Genomic DNA, 19,130 nt, shown 5'->3' with positions numbered 1-19,130 from the left:
TTGATCGTTTGATTTAGGCTATGCCAGGAGATGAGAGAGAACAAAAATATGCACTCCTTTAAAGTGTTTGGATTACTCCTCCTTTATTGCAAACTCTTCACTACTTGTATGCACCAATGACAAACTTTCAATGCATGTTTTCTAAGAAGTAAGAAGTTGACACACGTCACTCACTCACCTCTGTTAAGATTCTTGAGATCACAACAGCTTCCCAAAAGAGTTTCTAAAGAATTGCACCAGCTATGCTCATCATGAGCACAAGTCACCGTGGAGACGTACAGCAGGACGGAAGGAGGGATGCAGGAGAGTGTTTATAGCTACACAGACAGTGACGTATAACCTCAGTGCTCTGAATGGGATGGCAAGAGGGCTCCGAGAGAGAGAGAGAGAGAGAGAAAGAGAGGGAGAGAGAGGAAGGGAGGAGTTTCTGCTCAGCCCCTCCACAAAAACCACCTTCAAAGAAAACCTAAATGGCTACACGCTTTCAAGACACAAATAGTTCGACCAACACTGTCAACCGTTTAATTATTTGGCACAGCCTATTAGGATTAGAGCTAACTTAGGAGGTGTTTGAAAAAAAAAAAGGGACAATGCTCTTGTTCTTCCCCAGACCTGAATTTGGACTCCAACAAAATATTTGTCCAAGTTTAGGCTAAACACATTAACACAGATGGCGGCTACTTACATTTACTCAAGGTGAGCGTTCAAACGTAATAACCGCCGCCACGCTCTCCGCCAACTGGGTTCTGAACGGGATGGTATGTTTACAGTATAAGGTGCAGACAGGACGGATTGGGATAAAACAGTCAATGTGGACCACAAACAGGATACGAGGTGGGCTTCTCAAACTGCGGAGTGCTATTTAAAACGCTCGCCTCCGTGTTTATTTACACACGTCCTCTGTTTAAACGCGGTTACATGTATTAGCACAGCTATTTTGAATCAAAGGTGGGCCCACCGATGGCGTGACCAAATTTTTAAACAGTCAGGTTGGAAGCTGAGACAGATAGAGACGAAGAGGAAAGGGGGGACGGTTCTTATAGCGGGGTCTAGGGAGCGGCACGGGTTCGACGCTATTTTGGTACAGTGGTCAGAATGTCAGCACTCACAAATTTATAATTATTAGTTAATTAAATCTTGCATCCTGGATATGGCATCAGTCTATTGCAGGACACACACGCTACGAATAATTTGGCAACGTTAATTAACCTAATCTGCATGTGAGGAAACTAGTGTATCCAGAGGAAACCCACCAAGCACAGGGAGAACATGCATGTTCACAGACCTGAGGCGGGAATCGAACCTGTACCCTGGAGGCGCGAGGCCGCAGTGCCAAACCAATATGCTACCATGCCGCCTAGCTAATTCAAATCACAGCCTGTTTTTGCAGCAAAATGCTTATATGAATGTCTGTGACATAAAAACATAAAATGGAAATATTGAACAGATTAGAAAGATTGCACTACAATGAAAGAAAAGGGGAAAACATTGCACTAGAGAATACAATTAAATTAATTATAGAATTTCTAAAAATAAATTACTAAATAAAAAAAACACGAATAAATCATCATTTATTTTAAATCATCATACAAAATTTGCATAAACAAAATATATATAAATATATATAAAACATATATCCATTCATCTCTGTAGTCCAGCTAGAGACCGTGGAGGCCAATGGTGACCAGTGTATTTATTAACAGCATAACTGAATATAGAGAATATTATACTGTATATAATTTAGGGAAATATTTTGAATCCAGGTATTGTCTCCATGCTCCATGTGTCCATGCTTTAATCCTCAGCCGTTTAGGTTCCTGTCTTTACAGAACTTCAGTGGGCTTCAGCGTTTATACTGTATGTGTTTCCTCTGGGTTCTTAAGGTTCCTCATCCCAAACAAAACCTGTAAAATGGACTGTCTGTGCTAAATCACTTCTCACACTTTTTTTTCACAACTGTTTTTCATTAAACCAGAAAGGAGAACGACTTCAAAAATGAGAAATGCTGGAAATCCCACAATGCACTTCTGGAGTTTCCAGTCGAGGCAGGTGAGTGGCATGTCTAGTACCCATAATGCAATTTGCAATTGTGATTTTTAGGCTCAAGGACAATGAATATAATCTTATTTGCTTAATGTATTTTAACAGGAACAACAAATGGTTAAATGTCGGCCGAGAGACGCATTTTAACGGACTGGAAGTCTCACTCTTCTTCATCTTTTTAAAGGTGGATATCGGAGATAGTGTCTATTTATTATTTATTATAAATATTTATTATATTCTGGAATTTCCTTCAGTATCTATCTATCCATCCATCTCCCTGCCAGTATTTTGTGTATGTGTGCAATTATTTAATAATGTCACTTTTTTTCTTGTTTCTTTTGTACATAGTGTATAATGTCTTCTTATTAAAATTAATAAAAAAAAAGAAACTAACAATAAAAAAACAAAAATGTCCTAAAAAGACAATTTAGTTTAATTTTGCATTCAGAGTTACAAAAAAAAAGGTTACAAAAAGAAATGTGAAGAAAATGAAGTAAGAGAAAGTTGAGAACTGAAACATGTTTATAGGCCAGACAGTCAATCTTATTATTAATATCATAGAAGTGTTTAAATTATTGAAGCTTATTTCTCCTAATAAGGAAACAGTTCCTGACCCTGGTCCTGGAGAAGCGTGCAGGAGGATATGTCAGGGTTTTGTGATATTTGTAAGATATAAAAAAAACATACGGAAAAAATGTTACTAAAGATATATAAAACAAACAAATATACAGTATGTTTAAAGTATACAAAGGATCTACAAATAAAGTGCTTGGAATGAATTGCTCTGCTAGTATCTGTTAATAACTTTATAATAGTGTGTGTGACGTGATCCTGTGGGAAGGAATTTGATCAAAGTTTACTTAGATTAGAGAAACAGAACCAACTAAATTAGTTCATTGGAATCGGTTAAATTGGACATTTGCACATCTCTAGTCAAGAACAATTGTGGACAAAAGTAATGTGCTGAGAAGAACTGAAGCACGGTTGCTGTTTAATTCTTAAATTCTAAATACCATTCTGGTTTAAATTCCAAGACAAATGAATTCATGTTGTGCAAATACCTTTATTCCTCCAAAGTGCATTTTCTGAGTTGAAGTAAACCATAAACCAGGATTAAAAAAAAAAAGAAAACACCCACTAATGGGTTTGTTTAGAATCAAAACAGGTGACCTGTGTATTAATAGAAAGAAATGTTTCCTTCTTTAACGCGGTGCTCCACTAGAGGGCGATGTTTCCATACAAGTTTAAATTCCAACTGCAACGACACGTCGCCCCCTAGTGGACAAAAATGGAGCCGGCATAACGGATTCTGAAGCTGTATAATTTAGAATCCGTTACTACGGCACCAATTTCGCCCACTAGGGGGCGACGTATCATTTAGAGCTGGAATTCAAATCTGTTTAATAACAGGGACAAGATGCACACATAAATAAGTTTGTTACTGACAAAATGTTCATAATCTTAAGTAAAATAATGTAATGCTTTTTGGTGTAATAGTGTATTCTTGTTGGTATTTTTGGAATATAAATGGATATCTAATAATACTGTAAAGTATTTGAATTGAATTTTTGCTTTAATCATCGTGTGAGAGGTGCCAATATTTTTGGCTTAGTCATCGCCAGTCAATGTGGCCATTCCAGCTGCCCATTGCTCACACAAACCCAGCTGTTGGGATAAAAAAGAAATGCTTAAGATGCCACATAAACAAGTTCTATGAAACCAAACATACACAAAAATGCCACTTTATTAGGAACACATGGCATAGCTTAAACTTAGTCGTTTTACTCGTGTCAGGTTCAGGTCACATGTGTATCCCGTGAGCGGATGTCACTTGAGTATGCTGTAATTAAAAGTTATAATTAAACCGGAATCATGGGCTTTAACGTTAACAGTGACGGGTTCATCGATTCGAATTTACCGCCCTGTGAAATAAAAGGCTTTATAAACTTTATAAGATAAAATATATCTATGATCTCATCATAGTCCAAAGAGTCTGTCAAGTCTTTTTCGAAAGACAGGAGACTGAGAGGATTCAGCTGTGCTGTCAGGATCGTACCCCGGCTTGCAGTCTTGATTTTATTTACACTTGAGCAAATTCTTCCGTCTGTGCAAGTCGTGATCGGGAGAGTCAGCAAGATGCGTATTAAGAGGTGCAGTTTTGGGAAGCTTTCCTCGCTGCACGCATCGTAAACCTCTATTAAGGAAAAGCACGATCCTGCCGACGATGTCCGGCGTAAAGTTTGAAAAAAAGACAGCTCGTCATCGGGGACGTCAATGCCGTACAACCTGCAGACTGGACGGATGATTTCTGAAAGGTTTTTCATGTCATTGTTGCGTAAGGCATCCGTGGCTTTCATGACGCCGTAGGCGTCTGGGTGAAACCTGCTGTTGAGTTCGTTAATCTGCGAGTCGAGGATCTGATCCCAGAGCGCACGCAGGTCTTCAGCGCAGGACACTCTTGCAGATCTGCGCAAGGACGTGGAATTGTCACGATTTTGGAGTTTTCGTTTCCTGGAAAACGAAACGTCCCAGTTTATGATCTCGTTTTTTGACGCTAGTTCATTGGACGCTGTCGAGATACTATCGAATCCGTTGTGTCGCAAATCATAAAGACTCTGCTTCAGCCGCTCGACTGAATCGATGCTTTCGGTCAGCGATGTCGTCTCGCTCTGCAGGAGCTCGCTGGCACGCTGCGACACCTCAAAGAGTTTGCACGATGCCGCCAAAAGAAACACAAACTTCTTGGTTTGAACTTGCTGAAGCAGGGACTGTGCTTCGAGTCCATCTAGTCCTCTGCTCTCTGCGAATTCTGTCAACATCTCCAAAACAACATTGAACGAACAAAACACGTCTGTCGCAGAGCTCAAGCGTGAGTCGACCTCAAGAGGCGGCCAATCCGGATGCATCTCTTTCTGGATCTCGAGAAAGCGAGAAGCACGAGAACCATGCGTCAGAAACAAACGCAATGCGTTAATGGTTTCAAAAAATGTCTTAAATTCTGGACACCCTTTCGAGGCGTCACAGAGCACCGAGTTCAGACGGTGCGAGCGGCAGTGGACGTACACCGCACGATGAAAAGTGCGCTTCAGGATGGCGTCCACTCCAGACATCACGGACGCCCCGTCGAACCCGAAACCCACGCACAGACCAGGATCCAACTCGAAAGGCTCCAAGATCTGCAAGATTTTCAAAGCTATTCCTTCAACCGAGCTATCTGTGTCGCCGACGTCCACAAATCCGACGACACGTTCTTTAATCGAGCCGACGAGCAGATATCTGAGACACACCGCGACGAGTCGGCGTTCGGACTGATCCGAGCACTCGTGAGTAAGGACGGCGTAATGGGTCTGATCGAAACAGGAGCTGTGTAACTCCTGTTTGATTTGTCGGAGCAGCAGAGACGCCGCAGCGTCTATGAGGTCGTTCCGGATCTCTGGACCGGTCGCGGTGGAATCTTTACTCCTGGGAACAGCATCGAACCGGCTTTGGATTCTCGGGTCGTATTCGCACAGGAGCTGGAAGAGTTCGCGGAAGTTGCCCGGGTCGTGTTCTTTGTGCTTGCACAGCGAGACGTGCTGCCGGACACAAAACATGACCACGTCCAGGACAACTTTGATGTGATCTCGGTTGCTTTGGATCAGTCCAGGAGAAGTCACATTATGATGATGATGAGGTAGCTGAGATGTCACGTGGTTTGACTGTTCCTTGTATTGCAGGAACTTGCACAAAGCAGCGTTGTGCGCTTTGCTCAGCTCGTGCTTTGAGCACGCCTGATGCGTGCGCTTCCAGTTCCTGAAGCCGCGCGTGAACTTGTCAGCAATCAGGTTGTTCCCGAAGTGCCGGCAGACTTTGCAGAAAATCGCGTCCTTCTCGGCGCTGTACTCCAGCCAGGCGCCGTACTTGCTGTACCAGTGAGCCGTGAACCGGCGCGCCTTCCCCGCGATCACCGACACCGGGAAATCCCGAAGTATGGGCTGAGCGGGAGACTCGTCGATGCTGGACAAATCCGTCACCCTGTCCCCCTGTCCCGGAGAGCCGTCGTCTCTCACCGCGTCCCAGTCCAGAGTCACCGCGGCCGGCGCTTCACTCGAGGACGGGCTGTCCTCCGAATGTTCGGTTTTGATACCCGGCCCGGTCCCGATGTCCACGTCCACCGGCTCGCTCTTGCCTGTAAATGCTAAAAAGTCTGTTTGTGCAGACATCGCTGCAGCAGCTCAGCGCTCCCACTTCCGGTGTGTCAATAAATCCATCCGGGTTGGAACTTTTCTATGCTGTCTAAATGTTACCGATAAATAATATCATACCGTATTAATAAAGTCAGTATATGCGTTTATGATACAATGATGTAACGTGGACAAGTTCCGGTTTCGTATTTGGTTTGTTTACAAAAACATTTTCCGTATCCAGTGTGTTAATTAAATCCATCCGGGTTGCAACATGCAGTGGATTCAAACGTTCCAGGGATCTCATTCATTGATTATTTATTGTCCTTGTCTAAACTGCTTTACTTGTCGTGTCTCAGGGATGAGGGGCCAATTCATCACGATTTCTTTTTCAGAAAAAGCTGTTTTTTCTTTGTTTTGGTAGTATTAGTAATATTTTGAAATGCCTGAAATGGATTACCTCATACCTCATCAACTCATACCTCATCACTAAAAAAAAGTGTTGTGTTTGTCACTGTAGCTCTTTGTTTGCACATTCGCATGTGCACTTTGTTGTCTTTTGTCTATTGTTGTCTTTTGTATAGAAATAGATAGATCTCTTAGTTAGCTAGCTGGTTCCGGTAATTTGTGTTTTTAATTTATGTTGTTAATTTATGTTTACGATGTTGGTAATTAATTGATGTGTTGTTAATTTATGTTGTTGCATGTATGTGTCACCTTGGTCCTGAAGGAATGTTGTTTCGGTTCAATCTGTACTAAACTGTATATGGTTGAAATGACAATAAAAGCCTACTTGACTTGTTTACCTGTATTTACATTATTTCTTATGGGAAAATTTGTATCGCAATACAAATGTTTTCCTTAAAAACTTGCCTTGAGAACGTGTTAAATTAGTATGCTGTTATTCTGTTATAATGTGCCTTAATACAACACCAATGTTTTTTTACAGTGTTTTTGTATGGTTTGTTTATGCATGTTTTTGACCTGTTTAAGGAAACTCATCAAGCATTGGGGGAACATACAAACTTCATACTTCAGACCCCGAGGTGGGAATTGAACCTGGAAGTGCGAGACAACAGCATTGACCACTGAACATTTATGTAGTCATTCATTTACTTGTCATCTATGCGCCTTATCCTGTACAGGGTCACCGGGGCCTGGAACCTATCCAAGGAGACCATCCAAGCATGAGATGGGGGAACATCCTGGCAGGGTGCCAATCTATCACACACACATACACACAAACACACACATTATAGGCAATTTGGTTTGAACATGCAAACTCCATGCACATAGACCCAAGGCAGAAATCTGGAGCAGCATTCCTTAATCAGAAAAACAAATCCACAATCATTTGGAAGGATTGTTCTATTTAATCACTTACGCATTTGTTTGTTGCAAAAAATGCTATTTACCACATACTGGAACTAAATTTACATTATAATATATATTTGTTAATTTAAACAACACAAGCTCTGTAATGGATTGGCACCCTGTCCAGGGTGTACCCTGCCTTGTGCCCTAAGCCTCCTGGGATAGGCTTCAGGTCCCTGCGACCCTAAATACAGGATAAAGCGGTATAGAAGATGAGTGAGTAATTGGGTAAACAACACAATAAATTGTAGTGTTATTCTTTGATGCTAAGTGTATTTACTAAGTAATTTTTATTGTTCAAAGTCTTTCTTTAGCAATTTACCCGCACAAATAATCAAATATTTGGAACAGTTTTGTACAGAGGTCAAGAGATACATAATAGTTCAAAATAAAACAAAACAAAAATCAACAATGGTTATACAAACAAATTAGCGTAATTTGGGGAAACAGCAATATGTCATTATTAAGGCAGATACATAAGTTTTCTTTTATTCTGGAAATGACTCAGGTGACAAGGTACACGCCATGAACTCTTTACATTACAGCTGAATGCTGACGTGTGTACGTCTGTTTGTTGTATGTATGTTTTTGTGGGGTTTTTTTGCATTTTGTTATCATGAACGTTAACAAGTAGAAAGGGTGTAAATTTCAGGTTTGTTTCTAACACAGCCAGTGCTAAGAGCAAACATAAATTAAGGTTGAGTAAGATTTAATGTCTATTTATTTAATATTTTACTTGATTTACATCTTTTATAAATGTTTTGCTTGTTTTTATATGCATTATTGATATATGCAATATGATTATAATGTTGGATAATTTTTAATATTGGTAATATCTTTGGGGTGGTTGGAACAGAATATCTGCATTTACAGTATTTCCTATGGGAAAACACATTTTTAAATAAGAAATTTCACCTTAAGAACTTAAACGGATTCGCCTCTGGAACGGATTGAATTGTATGACGAAGTACCGCTGTATGTAGTGTTTAGGTCACATTTTTTCTGTCTTGTTTAACTAGCTAAATGTCTTCACTTTTTTGTCCAACACATACTTCCCCGTTGCCAGGCAACAGCACGCCTGCTGTTTGTTTCTGGAAACAAAGTTCTGAGTCACAGTAAAGCCGGGGAATTTAGGACCCAGCGGTTGCTAAAGGGTAGACGAGAGGGCGGAGTTAAGCATTGATTGACATAGAGGCTCGGCGAGCGAGTAATCTGGGAAACTGACCACACTGAACTAGCTAGTCACGGTAGCTCCTAAGGGGAAAAAAAAAGAAATCAGACAGAAAAAGGTAAAACAAATCTCGTCGTAACAATCCGTTAACGTTTTGTCTGCGAATGTATAAAAATCAGTGGGAAGGCGATCTCCGTTACCGATGCCCGCTCAACGGTAGTTGATAATGCTGAAGATGAGGCTGCCAGCGGCGGAGGGAGACAGCGACGCGGCCGAAGGCGAGCACAACAACAACCACCACCACCACCTCCGCCAGCTCGACAAGGAGGCGGTGTTCGAGTGGTTCGGCTTGCGGCTCAGTCCGGCCAAACGCGTGGAGTTCATGTGCGGTCTGCTCCACATGTGCCAGCCGCTCGAGCTGCGATTCCTCGGCTCGTGCCTCGAGGACCTCGCGCGGAAGGACTTCCACATCCTGCGCGACGTCGAGGCGCGCGCCAACAGCCCCGCCGACCTGCGACTCCTCACCGACGTCGCCGACCCGGTTGTGCTCTCGCGCCTGCTCGTCTGCCTCTCTCTGCTCGGATCCAAGAACCGGGAGTGCGCGGGCATCCTCTACGGCACGCTCAGCCGGATCGACCTGTTGCACTCAACGAGGAACTGCTGCGTGTTGAATTTGCCGGAACCGGGACCGGCACCGGCTCCTCTGGAGCAGCTGGCGTTACTCTTCGCCATGGCCTCGCTGCACCCGGCGTTCACCTTCCACCAGAGGGAGCTCGTGCGCGCGCAGCTGGAGCGCGTCGAAGCGTTGTTGGAGGAGAGGAGTGTGAGCCACTGCGCATGCGCAGCCCAAACCCTGGTAAATGTAATAACAAAGTAAAAAAAAAAAAAAATCAATGCTGAAAAAGAGAGAGAGACCCTTGAAGTGTGGAGTGGCAATATGAAAGTTTAGTGCTTGTTCCTCTCTGACATCACAGAGGAACAATCTCAATTTTGGTTTTCATAGACGGGCGACGCTAACTGCAACTTCATGACAATCCGTAGAGAAACCTGATCTCTTACTACCTTATCAAATATGTTTTGAAAAATAAGCTATCAAATGTTAGTTAATTAGCCAACATTATCCAGGTTCACTCATGCGATTAAGCCCAAAAATTGTAATCCCAATTAAAAAACATGGGGGAACACTGATCTAGAACATGGGATGAAATTTCATCTTATATCTGCTAAAACAAAACAGAAAAAGCATTAATAATGAATGAGTATTACAGAGTTTCCCCAGTCGTGCTCCCGGTGTCACCCTGCCTATTTTAGGGATTCTACACTAACACTTCTGATCTGACGCATCATCTCATTAGCAGGTCCTTCGTGAAGTGTGTGAGAGCAGGGGGACACTGTCAGGATGCATCACGGTGCAGTTTTGTCTGATCTAAAAACCTGCATTCTCACTCTGAGTCCATGCTTTAGGATTCAGTTTCCAGGAAAGGGAGAGCTGTGCAGGACGGGGAGAGCCGGGGTGGTTTAAGAATATAAAGACTGGTTATTTCTGCTATAGTGTAGCGTAGGCCTGATCGCACAGGACCATACAGCTTATACTGTTAAAAAAACAAAACAAAAAAAAACAGGTGATTAGATATCAGAGCTGGGTGATGAGATATGATTGATAATGCAATGTGTTATAATCAGTATTTCTGAGATATGGGGAGGGGAATCAGTACAGCTGCGTGTCGTGATCCTTTTGTGTTGCAATTCATGTATCGCCAAACGGACTTTAAAATATATTTTAATTAACACTACCAGTCAAAAGTTCAGACACACCTTTTAATTTAATGGTCTTTCCTGATTTTTACTTTTGTCTACATACTTAAAAAAAAAAAAAAAAAACACTAAAGGTGTTTATCCAAAATACACAATAATCTCAATAAAATTGAATAGTTGATATTAAGATGTATCTGCTACTTCTGCTCTGCATATCCTTCGAAACGGCTCTAATCTGAGGTTCTGTTTGTTAATTGGTGATTTCTGAGGCTGGTGACTCTAAATAAACTTCTCCTTTGCAGCAGAGGTCAGTTGTGGTCTTGCTTTCGTTGGAAGGTCTTCATCGACTTTAACATCGAATTGGGATATTTATAAAATTGTGATACTTACAGAATCGCATAACAAATCGAATCAGCAGCTAGGTATCATATCGTCTCAGCTGTTCCTTGGTTATTCCTCTCTCTGGTATTTCCCCACATTGGACATTTAAATCTATATGGTACAGAATATAAGTTTTCCACAATCTGCCAGAGTAAATAAGTAAAGAATCAAACCTGACGCTAGCTAAGGTACTGTTACTACACATGAAGTTTATTATTTTCTAATAACAATCTGTTTTTAAGTGTTTTATTTCATCTTTTATTTATTTATGCAAATATGTAAATATTATTGAATTGATAAATTTACAGATAACTACTGTATATACAGTATATTCATATATATACATAATGTATATTGTGATTTTACTGAGTTATGCAATTGAATGGATTGCTTCTTGATCCTTTCAGTTAATCAGTTTCAGATTTAGAATCTGTTCACAATATATTCAAATTATATTGAAATATATTCGAATATTTCCGGTTGAAATAAAAATTTGTCACATACGCAATCATACACAGTATGATATGAAGCGAAATGCTTATACGACCTGTGATGACCTAAAAATAAAAAAATAATAAACATAATGGTTCTCAAACAAGAATATACAAGTATTAAACAAGAAGAAACAAAATTACAAATATAAAAAATATAGAAAAACATTTAGCTGTGAAAAATGTACATTATATACGAATAATTTCGGTAAACTTTCCAATGTTCGATTCTCAAAAATTGCTGAATTCCTTAAAAACAGTCTTTGCAGAAACTGCTTACCACTTTTCTTTTAAACATATTGCAAATCCATGGTAAACCTGGGATTTGACTTTAATCAGACTCATGTTCCTTTGGGCTTGGGATGCACTACGTTTCCAGTGGCTGGGTATTTTATGGGCATCGAGTTAAGGGCTTTGCCCAAGGGACCAAGAGTGGCAGCCCAGCCCGAACCCCTGACCTTCTGATCAGTATCGCGGCGCCTCAACCGTCTCAGGCTCTATTGCACCTCCGTGTAATTTGTTGTAATTAACATTATCTGGATTTCGACAAAACGAATATAGATGTCAAAATTCTATACAAAACATGTGTACATATTTGATCAAATTAGTAGCAGTAAAGCAGAAGTATTATGCTGTCATGTGTTGTTAAACTTTTAATCTTGTCATATTGTGATTGTATCAAATACTAATCATCATATTGTATTTTGAGGAAAAACAGTATCAGTAACCATCCCCAGTCGAGACACAATTCCTTGTTGAAACCAGAAATATTTTCAGAATTCTAAACGGGACGAAAAACCCAGCATGTGATCCAATTTGTCTAAATTCTAGACACTCTTCAACTTCAGAAATATTTAACAAGGACGTTATTTATGAACGGCAGCAGGCAGGCAAGCTGCTCGGGAAAAAACGGGGCTGAATCGAAAGTCCTCATTCTGACAACTCTGTGAAGTTCTGCTGCAAATCCGCTGGTCTGCTCGCCCTATTAGCTGCTGTGTGTTTTGCATTCGTTCGTGTTTCATGACGCTGCTATCGGATGACCGACTGACAGCGGTTTCACATGACTGACAGCTGCTCACCCGGCTTACCTCTCGCTCATGACGCCCACGCTGTACGCGTGGCCCTGATAAGCATAAGGCTTTTTGTTGGTCGGATGAATACGACTCACCTTTAGAGATTTTAGAGAGAACGAAGTGCAGGACAGCAGATTTAGAGCTGTGTGTGTGTATCTTAATTGTCAGAACTGAGGATTACCAGCTTTTCAGGCATTCTGTGATGATAAGGCTAGCTGCTGCATGCTTGTTTTTGAGCTGATGGTGTGTTTTGTTTAGTTTCTTGACTGAGAGCGTTGCCTGGGGTCGTTGCTTAGGTGAGGATGTCCTGGCTGTGACCTCTTTTGTTCTTGTTGTGTGATTCTGATCAGAGGAATGGAACAGAGGATTATGTTACTGTTATGGGTCTCGGTCCAACATTTAGTTGCTTTTGACACAAGGATTCTCCCGGGGACTTTCACCCTTAACCGCATACTGGAATGGAATCAATAATAAACTGTTTGGGAGATAAAAGTAAATAAATGTAGCTTAAACACCGGTCTCTCTTATGCTCACAATTTGCTTTTTGATCAAACTTTTCGCCATCAGCAGTGAGTGATAGTGTGTTGCTTAGAGCTGTGAAATTTCATCTGTTTATTATTTTTTTTGTGACTTTTCGAATTCAAAATTAAATTGCATGTTTAATAACATTTATGCATTTAGAAACTATTTACCAATGTTGAGTTTGATTTAAATTGACATTCTGTAAAAATGCACAACAGATTTTGCAGAAAATACAAATTGCATGCTTTTTTTTTTTTTTTATCCCTAATTTAGTCGCATCCAATTCCCCCTGTCACTAGTGGGCTCCCACATTACGGCTATTACAGTCAATCAGGGAGGGCCAAAGACCATTGCATTTTTCTCCGAACCTTGTGACGCCAGCCGACCGCATCTTCTCAAACTGCTCATTTCCTTTTTTCATAGTGCTAGCCGCTCCTTTCGCTTGCGTGAGCGCCCAGGCGCTCTTTTTCAGATGTGAGGATAATCATTGGATTGTTATTCCGGAAATAAAAAGGTCTATACCTTACAATCTTGTAAGGACCCCTGTCAATTTAATTAAGTTAAATTTAATCAGTAGTCTGCTTTGTTCTCCAGTCCAGCAGGTGGTGGTATGACGCACCAGCTGCCCATAAACTCAAAAGGAGAAATTTCCTCAGTATTTCCTGAAGATGGATGCTGTTTTCATTCACTATAAAAGCTGTGATGTAATTTTATAGCAGTTATAGCAGTGCTATTGAACACCTCTCATGCAAGCGCTAACAAACATTCACCGTATAAAAAGCACAAAGTCCCGATAATATTATTAAACAACTATAATAAAAACCTATAGTTGAGAAATAATCAACTATAGGTGGACCTCAAGTTCTGGTCTGCTTCTGACTGAAAACATAAATAAATTGGATTAGGATTGTATAAGCGTCCCTTTAAACGCTCGGGCCTCTGTAGACTTTCCCTTACGGCTGCCCGGAGTTCGGATTGACGCGGTGGACGTCCTGTCCCTCACGCTGACCTTTGGTTGATGTGGCTGTCGGGTTTAATTTGCTATGACATAGTGGTTAAACCACTGAGGAAATGCCCCTGGTTCTTAGCCTGCGCATTCTTTGGCCACTTAACTAGGCCACTCTGTGTTGCTCAGAGCAAATTTGTCCTTTTTTTCTTTTCTTTTTTTTTATTATTACTAGGGATGTGTTTGAAACTTTGTGAAGTTTTGTTGAAGGACCAGATCATGCGAAATTGATTGATAATTAATTCCGCGTCCTGTCTTTCGCTTCAGCAGAGCCAGTTTTCCCGACCAGACGAGCTCCGTCCACACCCCGAGGGCAGCAGGACATGGCCGTCGTGTCCGATCCAGCACCTCAGCAGCATGCCTCCGAGCCAAGGTACTGTACGATGACGAGGTCCTGAGACCCAGATTGAGATGATACCGAGCTGAATTCTGACGAGCCGCTTTTCTTTCACGTTACAGTGGTGCACGTCGAGAAGATCAAACTGAAGGAGGTCTCCCAGGCAGGAGGCGGCAGAGAGTACAGCTTCGAGGTAGGTCTGCGAAATCTCATCCGCAGCATACTGTCGTCTTCTAAATGTGTGCGAGTGTGAAAGAGAGAGAGAGAGAGTGTGTGTGTGTGTGTGAGAGATTCTCGAAACAGTTATGCTGACTCAAAATGACACGAGAGCTGGTGTGGATTACTTGGGTTTAAGAAGAAAGACGTTTACTTTCGAACGGGGTTCACAAGGTTTATTTAATAAAAAAGTTCTCTCAAATTCCCTGAAGAGTATTTAATATAAGTAACCGAGGTCTTATTTGTATAATCATGTGCACTGTTAGAATTAAGGAGTTTTAAAAAATAAATTAAACATAGAAATGATTTAGGGGAGGGCATCAAAGTAAAATGACAACAAAGCAAATAATTACATTTTTTATTCTAAGAAAATAATTCTTCTTTTATTAGCAGGTAATTTTACCAATTTTAGAATTTAATTTTTTGAAAAAAAGCTAAATTCTCTGACAATTTTTGTAACATTTGATAAGAAATCAGATTATCAAATTTGTATTGGACTATTGTAAACTTATTTAAATAAATTATATGTATTTAAGAATATTTTACTTGGTAAGATCTCATTTTGTGCGGTGTACAGCTAAATTTAGTTCATACAGTCTGTCTCGTCTTGGTAGTGAAGCTATCTTCTTCGCCGAGTAAAACTTCTGCAAAAATGTATATGCTTTGTCTGCCAAGTGAACTGAGCCAGTGGTGGTTCTCTTGCTCTCTCTCGTGCTGTGGGATTGTGGGTAATCGTGTCCCATGCTCGCTCTCAGTTCGCACGTGTACTGTTTATACCATGCGTGTATACTGTGACTGCGTTGTCGTTAAACAGATTGATCACACGATGTCACATTTCTGCCGTATCCTCAAAAGGAGGCGAAAGCGAGTGTGATTAGAGAAGTTCCTCGCTAAAGTCACACATAAAGATAAGAAAAAGATTCCAATTTCCCGACGGAGACTCTGTTAGGGGCAGTGATATTGTTCTTGTCAAGTGTAAAGTGCAGTTTAATTTGTTTTATTTTTACTTACATTTTTTTATTACTAATTTTTATATGGATATTTTTGGAATTAATTGTCGAAGGTTCTATTATTTCTATTATTGAGAAATTTGCTCTGATACACGAGTGCTTTTGATTACAAGCACAATCGTGGAACGAATTATGCTCGCAATCCAAGGTTTAACTGTATTTACATTTATCTGCACTTTCTTAAATTAAGATGACTAAATATAGGGATTATTAACCTTATTTATAGTCAAACATTATTAAAGTTGCAAGATTTCAGAATATTTCACTTGCTAAGTTGTCATTTTAATTTTCACAGTGTAATACATTGTTAAAGCATTTTAAGCTCTCTGATTGGGCCGTTAATCTCAGTTTGATCGATTGCGAGATCACAAATTAAAGGTGAGAAAACGTGTCACATGTTCACATGAGATCAGAACATGATTTTTTCTTTTTCACTGTTCAGCGCAGAAGACTAAGCATTGGCTAAGCTGCTTTACTGGAATATTTGTTACAAAATTAACCAGCGATGTTATTGAATCAATGTTTTGTTGCTTGTGTCAATAGATTGAATCGATGTTTCAGAATTGACTCATGACTTTTTATTATTTAAACTGCAAAAAAAGACTAAAGATATCTTGAATACTGATAGTTTTGTGAGCTGAATCATGTCCCCCCACATTGATTTTAGTATCAATTGCAAGTGAATTAGTTATGAAACACACTCTTGCTTACACCAGCTCTCAAAACACCCCAATGTTGATTAATCTCAAGACACGCAGGTTAGCTGTGCTCGCGTCTGCTCGACACACGCTAAGATTTTGGAGGCATTCGAGACAGTAATATGTGAGCGTTTTTTTTTTTTTTATAATCCTACAGGTGGTTCACTCTAAACTATTCACACACTGGAATAGTCTCGTGTGGTAGGAGTGAATTATTTGCTAAGTTTGTTTAGAAATAATAATTGTGTTGGATGACTTGGATACAGAAATTTTTGTTTTATTCAATTTGAAGTAAAAAATTAAGCTCTTGTATGTAAAGACGGTTTGTATTGTTTAATGTTATGAGAAATAGGCCATATTTTAATTACTTATGTTTGATTCAGTTGTGAAGTTGTTGATTAAACTTTTGAGTTCTGAAAATTTTTCGGGATATTTATAAAATCATGATGCGATATAAATTAGGGCTGGGCGATAAAATGATAACGATATGTATCGCGATAGACACGTGATCGATATCAATAAAAAATGTGTTTGATAAAACGTTCGATAATTTTTATTCTTTGTCGGAAGAAAACAGAGGTCGCGAAGCCAGTTTGGTTGCTGTCATGCGCACTCGCTCCGCGAGAAAGTATAAAAGGAGACAAGATGGCGCTTCACATTGCTCAGTCATTGAGTCTGTCCATGCCGTTTCCGACGCTTCGCCGGATCTTATGTGATTTTAGGTCCAATACCTGATTGGGTGGGTGTTGCTAGAACGCGGTGTTAGCTTTTCCCCGCTTTATTTTGTCGTTTCTCGCGGCAGCGCAACAGCCCGTTAATTCATGCCCATGCAGAATGATGGGAAAAGTCGATGCATGTCCATTCTTTTATTTTCTGCGTCGTCAGGCGATATTACAAACGTCTGGGTGGATTCAGTACTTAAATCAAACCAAAAACTACTAAAAGAAAACAGGTTCAGGCTCTATATACCAGCTCATCTCACATTTCCGCGTTCACGCACATTGCAACTGCATTACCCACAAAGCATTGCCAGCACGGGACTACACTACCGTAAACGGCTCCGGTAAATGGATGCCGTAAAATCAACCTCTCTCCCGCAACAGCGGGTATAATTGTGTAAATTCTTGCTCTCGGCGTGAGAAAGTGCTTACAATGACTCACGTGGTTATCCTGCCTGTTCGCGCTATTTCCGCGTTTGGATTTACCGTCCATGCTACAAGGGCCATGTCGTTGTCTCATGCGGGTCTGCTGGATTCCTCTTCAAAAGCAGAAAATGCACTTATTTTATTACACTTTATTAAGCATTTCTTACATTTTCTTTCATTTTGCACCGTAAATGTTAAGAGATAATTGTTAAGTGATTATTGTGACTTGTTTACATTTTAATTATCATAGTTATTGACATTTCTGTCGTAATAACTGAGGGGTCTATGATCAGAGGAAGGTTAAGTTTAAAAAAAAAAATGTTTAAATGTAATATATTTTCTCCTGGTCCTTATTTTAAATGGGTTGTAAAAATATCAATAATTATCGATATCGACCGATATGAAACACTGATATCGTGATACAGTTTTCAGCCATATCGCCCAGCCCTAATATAAATCGAATCGGCACCGAGCTATCGTGATGATATCGTATCGGGTGCTCTTTGATGATTCCCGTTACTAATCATCAGAAATGACAGATGTGAGTTTTGTAAATCACTGTTGGTATTTTTCATAAAACGGCAAAGGTGCCTTAATGCTTGGGGAAAAAATACTTTTTTTGCGTGTGTGGTCCGCCTCAGCGGATGGCATTTAGAACGTAAAAGGCTTTCTCACACATCTACTATGTCGCTTTTGCTTGTTGGCATGCCACGTTCATGTTGCTCTTGATCTCTCTTGTTCCGTTTGCATTATTCATGGAGCCTGAAAATGACCCGACCTGAGAGAGCTGGATAAATGCCACAGAGAACTGGCTCCTTATTTATTTTTTTTCCCTCCCTCTCAGAGGGACCCTTAGCAGTAAACATCCGGTTACTGACAGAACGGACGGTCCCACTGGTCCAGACTGAGATTGAGTGGATGGCTCGGCACCGTACAGAACCTCTCTGTCTTTTACTCTCTTTGACCTGGTGGAGGAGAGCACTAAAAAGACAAAAAGGACCCATGTCGGCTTCTCCGCTGTCTCAGTAATTGTCGCAGGGTCACATGGTCGTGAGGAAAAAGTGAGCAAGTTTAGCCAGGAAGAACTCCCTTCTCTGAACACAAACACACACGTGCGCGCACACACACTCACACACTTCCTGCTAGGCCCCAGTTGATGGAATTCCTAGAGGTTCTTGGAAAGACTTCCCTCCACAAGGGAAATGTGACTTCTAAACACGCAGGCAGCCGACAAGAGTTTTCTGTTAAGACGATGTAGGTCGCTCTCTCTCTCCAAATACGATCGCTTCTGTCTCTAACGGCAGATCTGACCGGTGCTAATTATTCAGTGTTGTTTTAGGAGTTGCATCAAGCGAGGAGAAAATAGAGGTGCTGCAACACGCCGCAGCTATTTAAAGGGATATAAATAGGGTTTTCCGACATTTTTGAAATTGTTTGGAAAACCTAATGCAATTTCCTCAATTCGCTTCAGCCAAAAACTCAGTCCCGCCCTTCTGCGGTCGCAGCCTTTACAAATATACAGTACATCGAACACAACAGTAAACGAAAGCAAGAGAAAGCAGCTTCCAAAACAAAAAAACAAAGTTTCACTTAAATTATTTTTTTTTGTAAAATGTCCTAAATTACTTATTATTATTATTATTGTTTGGTGCTTGGAGCCGAATAAGTTTTCGCCACCACCAATCATGGCAACAATAAGCAAACTGCAAATTTCTATTATACCGCTTTTACATTTTTTTAATTTA

At 40.5% G+C, this 19,130-nt stretch overlaps 2 protein-coding genes across 3 annotated transcripts in view; one reads left to right on the top strand and one right to left on the bottom strand.

Moving 5' to 3' along the window:
• Positions 1–290, bottom strand: part of si:ch211-106n13.3 (vWFA and Collagen domain-containing protein) — a 29,393-nt gene extending 29,103 nt beyond the window's left edge. Inside the window, exon 1 of the mRNA XM_053486720.1 lies at positions 179–290. The gene's annotated coding sequence lies outside the window, so the exon portion shown is untranslated. The remainder of the gene's footprint in view (positions 1–178) is intronic.
• An 8,290-nt stretch (positions 291–8,580) lies between these two features.
• The window catches only part of zcchc2 (zinc finger, CCHC domain containing 2), a 31,160-nt gene continuing 20,610 nt past the window's right edge, over positions 8,581–19,130 (top strand). Inside the window, exons 1-3 of one of the 2 annotated variants that reach the window (XM_053486499.1) lie at positions 8,581–9,607; positions 14,250–14,352; positions 14,439–14,509. In XM_053486499.1, the coding sequence (XP_053342474.1) occupies positions 8,978–9,607; positions 14,250–14,352; positions 14,439–14,509 (804 nt within the window). In that variant the 5' untranslated portion in view covers positions 8,581–8,977. Of the gene's footprint in view, positions 9,608–14,246; positions 14,353–14,438; positions 14,510–19,130 lie in introns of both variants that reach the window. The other variant, XM_053486498.1, reaches the window with a different exon arrangement.

This window comes from Clarias gariepinus, chromosome 25 (genome assembly GCF_024256425.1).
Source record: "Clarias gariepinus isolate MV-2021 ecotype Netherlands chromosome 25, CGAR_prim_01v2, whole genome shotgun sequence".
NCBI lineage: Eukaryota > Metazoa > Chordata > Actinopteri > Siluriformes > Clariidae > Clarias > Clarias gariepinus.
This window is presented reverse-complemented; position numbering and strand designations above follow the sequence as displayed.